This window comes from Clarias gariepinus, chromosome 21, assembly GCF_024256425.1.
Source record: "Clarias gariepinus isolate MV-2021 ecotype Netherlands chromosome 21, CGAR_prim_01v2, whole genome shotgun sequence".
Classification (NCBI taxonomy): Eukaryota; Metazoa; Chordata; class Actinopteri; order Siluriformes; family Clariidae; genus Clarias; species Clarias gariepinus.
In genome coordinates this window covers 2,307,501-2,312,500 of record NC_071120.1, presented here as the reverse complement: position 1 = coordinate 2,312,500, position 5,000 = coordinate 2,307,501, and the positions used below count along the sequence as shown (strand labels likewise).

General features: G+C 42.3%; 1 protein-coding gene across 2 annotated transcripts in view; it reads right to left on the bottom strand.

Moving 5' to 3' along the window:
* gak (cyclin G associated kinase) overlaps positions 1 to 5,000 on the bottom strand; it is a 25,050-nt gene that overhangs the window by 10,012 nt on the left and 10,038 nt on the right. For both annotated transcript variants that reach the window (XM_053480951.1, XM_053480952.1), the window contains exons 10-11: positions 4,950 to 5,000; positions 3,902 to 4,025 (exon numbers count right to left, since the gene is read on the bottom strand). The exon at positions 4,950 to 5,000 is cut by the window's right edge and continues 28 nt beyond it. In XM_053480951.1, coding sequence (XP_053336926.1) covers positions 3,902 to 4,025; positions 4,950 to 5,000 — 175 coding nt within the window. The remainder of the gene's footprint in view (positions 1 to 3,901; positions 4,026 to 4,949) is intronic.

The following is a 5,000-nucleotide window of genomic DNA, read 5'->3' as shown; positions in this document are numbered from 1 at the left end:
TTTTTTTTCTTATGAATTTACTTTTTAAAAAAAACAAACAAACAGTGAAACTCGTATATTCTGGATTCACTACATGTCATGACTTTTTTACTTTCATTTTGATGTTTAAGAAAATCCAGTATCTCAAAATGGAATATTTAATTTATAGTTTGAGTTATTTATGAATCATACAGTATAAACACAGTATCTCTCCGTACACACACTTCTGACTCCACAGGTGTCCAGAAGATCATCACCAACACACACTGCTGTATCGAAGAGTAATCTCTGAAAGTTCACAGGAAGAGAAAGGTGTGGTCGGAAAAGTACACGAGCAGCAGGGAGGACCACGGCCTTAAGGCGATCATCAACCAGAGCAGAATCAAGACCTTGAGAGGGCTTCACAAAGAGTGGAGCGAGGCTGGAGACGGTGCTTTAAGAGCCACCACGCACAGACATCTCCTGGAAATGGGCTACAACTGTCGTGTTCCTGGTGTCGAGCCACAGCTGAACCAGAGGCAGCACCAGATACCGCTTAACTGGGCTAGGGAGAAAAACTTGGACCACTGCTCAGTGATCTTTTCCTGCATTTTATTTGGAAATCAAGCTCCCAGAATCCAAGTTGTTGTTTGAAGTTTAGGGTGAAGTTTCCACAGTCGGTGATGATTTGGAGAACCAGATCATCAGCTGGTGTTGGTCCACTGTGTTTCATCACACAAGTCCAAAGTCAATGCAGATGTCTACTAGGAGATTGCGGAGCACTTCATGCTTATGTCTGCTGACCAGCTTGAAGGAGATGCTGATTCGCTTTTTCAGCAGAACTTAGCACCTGAGCACTTGGCCAAAACTACCACTAACTGGTTTGCTGACTTTGACATTTACTGTGCTTGACTGGCCGGACAACTCACACGACCTGAACCCTATAGAGAAACCAAGGGCTACTGTCAAGAGAAAGATAAGGAACACCTGAGCCAACAATAAGGATGAGCTGTAGACTGCTAGCAAAGCAACCTGGTCTTCAGTACCACCTCAGGAGTGCCTCCAAGCCATGTCGTATCGATGCATTTGGACTATAGATCGGAAGGTCGCAGGTTCGAAACCCAACCACCACCATGTACAGCTGTTTTTTTTATTGTATTGTATTGTTATTTTATTTTATATTTTATTTTATTTTTCTATTTTTTTTTTTTCATGTTTATTTCCTATTCATAGTCATTTATTTTTAGGTCATGGGCGGTCGTCTAAGCATTTCACTGCATATCGACTGTGTATGTGACAAAGAAAATTTGAATTTGAAATTTGAATGGTGATGGTGAGATAAAAAATTAAGTCGCCTGATGTATACATTAAACTTCAAACAACATGGATTCTGTGAGAACTGAGCAAGCTTCTCAGATACAAAATGAGATAAAGACAATTTAACTTTTTATCTCATTTTACATCTGAGAAGCTTGCTCAAGGCCCCCAACATTGGCAACTTGGTGGCGGGGTTTGAACCTGCGACCTCCTGATCTGTAGCTCAAACGCCTTAACCACTGAGCTACCTCCTGCAGTAAATCATGCTAAAGGACCCAAGTATTGAGTACATAAACGAACATCCTTCTTAGAACTTCTGTACTGTAAATCATTGGGATTGATCTTGAGGATGGGATCCCTGTTGAGTCAGGTTCCTCTCAAGGTTTCTTTGTCACTTGCCACTGTGTCTTATTATTCTGATTCATACACATTCACATTCCATCCAAACTTAAATCATTCTTTTGATTGTGTAAAGCTGCTTTGCGACAATGACAATTGTTAAAAGCGCTATACAAATAAAATTGAGTTGAATTGAATCTTAGGAAATATTCTAACATTTTGAGAAAACGATTTTAAAGCCGTAATCAACAAAGTTAAAACATCTTTAAATATTTCCACTTTAGATGGAATGAATCTAGAATATATAAAGAGTTTCACTTTTCCACAATATTCTCTCTTTTTTTTATGCACTGTACGCTACACCACACCACACCTATAGAGGGAGCTGAAGAGCTGCCCCTCCTCCATGTCAGGCAAGATACAGTCTGAGAAGTTCTTATCTAGAGCGGTTATGTTGTGAAAAAATTATAACAATATTTAATATAGTCAAAAAAAAAAATCAAAACACAGCGTTAAATATACTGTAACATGCACACTCGGCAGGCAGAGCTTAAAGAACACACACACACACACACACACACTCACTATATTTACTACCAACAGAGACACACACAATGGAAATAAACAAAAGGCGCATGCGTACACACAGTAGCAAAATACACATGCACATGTATGCACAATGCATATACACACACACACACACACACACACACGCGTGCATGCAGGTCACACACTCAGAGAAGGTGGATAGTTACCTGGAGCTGCATGCGGTGGGCGGAGTTACACAACCACAACACAACATTTACAAACACAACGAACACAAAAAATAAATAAATAAACATTAAACTCAAACAAAAAAATTAAACTCAAACAAAACTATCAAACAGAACAGATCGTGAGAACCGTGTGACAGAGTGGGAGAACCTTACTCATGCCTACGTCTCTCATAACCTGAGCTGCTTCCGTGTCTCCTAAGCACATGCTAGTGTTCTCAAAACCAAGGACCTGCAGCGTTCTAGAGCCGTGGTGAGAGTTCTAAACGCTTTGCGTCTCAGCATGATGGAATCATATTTAAAGACGATGAACCTTTTAAACACCAGCACCGTGGAACAACAGAGAGCGTTCCAAAACCCCAGGCGGTAACCGTTCCAGAATCATACTCAGCATTCTGGAACCTAAGAACCTCAAAACCCTGAAGAAAAAAAATCAAGACTGCTAGAATCTAGACTCATGTCTGTGGTTTCAGAACGCTATAAAACGTTGTGAGGCGCTCTAGAACTTAATGGGTTCTAGAACCACATTAAGGAATGTAATATTCAGAAGCTTTTTTATTGCTGCTCAGTATTCTAGAACTGAAGGGTTCCAGGGTCCTAGGATCATGCTGAACAATCTAGAACCTCAGAACAGTAAAACTAAGGAAGGCTTCACTTGAGCAGCTTTGAAGCAAGTTGCTTGCCCTCACACACACACACACACACACACACACACACACACACACACACACACACACACACCAAACACATGCGAGCCATGCTGGAGTGGGCGGAGCTTACAGGATGCAGGATAATGGAGGAGATAACAGTGGAGTGGAGATGCATTTCTGAATTCATACATTAAATAAACCGTGTGTGTGTGTGTGTGTGTGTGTGTGTGTGTGTGTGTGTGTAAGAGAGACTGATTAAAAAGTTTAACAGACTATTTGACTTCTGGGTAAAAGTGTGGAGGTCGTTAGTGATGAAATAAGCCCTTACTTCCTTATTTAGTGGCTGTGTGTGTGTGTGTGTGTGTGTGTGTGTGTGTGTGCGCGTGTGTGGTGTGTGTGTGCGCGCGAAGTGCAGATGTAAGCACATGCAGCAGGAGACGGTCTGGTGATTAAAATTAAACCTTCTCCTTCATCCTGTACACGTGATCTAACGTCTGCCTGGGTTCGGTGTGTGTGTGTGTGTGTGTGTGTGTGTGTGTGTGTGTGTGTGTGTGTGCACACATCTTGTCCTTGCTTCACTGATAAGACCAGACTATTTCTGTGTTCATATGTGAAACAGAACTGCTGGTCCTCACTTAGCATGTTTTCTCCTCGGTCCTCACTACGTAATAAGTACAAGAATCTGTGTGTGTGAAAGGTGAAGGACAGAGACTTGTATAGGTGTAGTCCAGGCACAACATTCTCATTTTGTCCCTCTGTCATTTTGTTTGCACTGTAAACACCAAGCTTAAATAAAAGTTTTATAAAATAAACACACGTAAATAGAAAAACATAATAATAAAAATAAAAAGTTCTCTCTCGTACCTGGCCACAGACTGGATGACTTTAGAGGAGGTGTCTTTGATGTTGGTGAGGAAGCGTTCTGTTCCTCCTTTAAGGATGTCCAGGAAGCCACTCATCCCCTGGTCGGGATCACCACCATACACACCTGCATACACACACACGGAGGAACTTGAGACAACTGAAGATACGTCGTGTAGCTGCGTCCTGGGATCAGTTACAGAGGATGAATAATGCTCAGGGGAGCAGACCTGCCAGAAGAATGAGGTCCAGTCTCTAAATGAAAAGGGACTGGACAAGCACCTGAGTGGAGGGAAATGGACAAAATATTTTGATGCTTTATGTAGAAAACATAACGAGTGTGTCAGGTTAGCAGTGTGAGAGGAAAAGGGGAGTGGTTTGTCCAGAGTCACTTCAAGGATGTAGGCAGTGACTGAAGGTGAGACCATGGTGTTGTCTGGAGAGATCATAAGATGGGGGACGAATCCACCTGGGATGAGCAGCAATTTTGTTTTTCAGAATAATTCAGAAAAGAAGAGGACCAAGTACTGAGCCTTGTGGGACACCAGTGGAGAGTCTGCATGGGACCGATGTGGAGCCCCATTATATCACTCCCTCCAGGTAGGAAGTAAACCCCTGCCATGCTGTGCTAAAGACTAATTTCAAGACTGAAGAGGAGGGACATGAGGGACTTGTGATTGACGAATCCCAGGAGTGTGTGTGTGTGTGTGTACACAGATGGTGAACAGTGTCAAGCCGCTTAGAGCATGTCGTGAAAAACAAATCCTCATGAATACTGTTTAATTGAAGAAATTACATCAGTGTGGACACACACACACACACTTAGGGAAAAACACACGGTGTATACACACAGGACAAAGAAAGTATATGTATGTACACACACACACACACACACACACACACACACACACACACACACACACAAAGACAAACGGCACACACAGATGAACAAACAAAAAACAAAACAAACATGAACACACACACACTCAGGGGGGCTGGATTTGGAGTGTGTGTGTGTGTGTGTGTGTGTGTGTGTGTGTGCGCTCCTTACCTGCGGGGTGTGTGTTGTTGATGTGTGAGAGCGCTGGTCCTCCTGCATTGT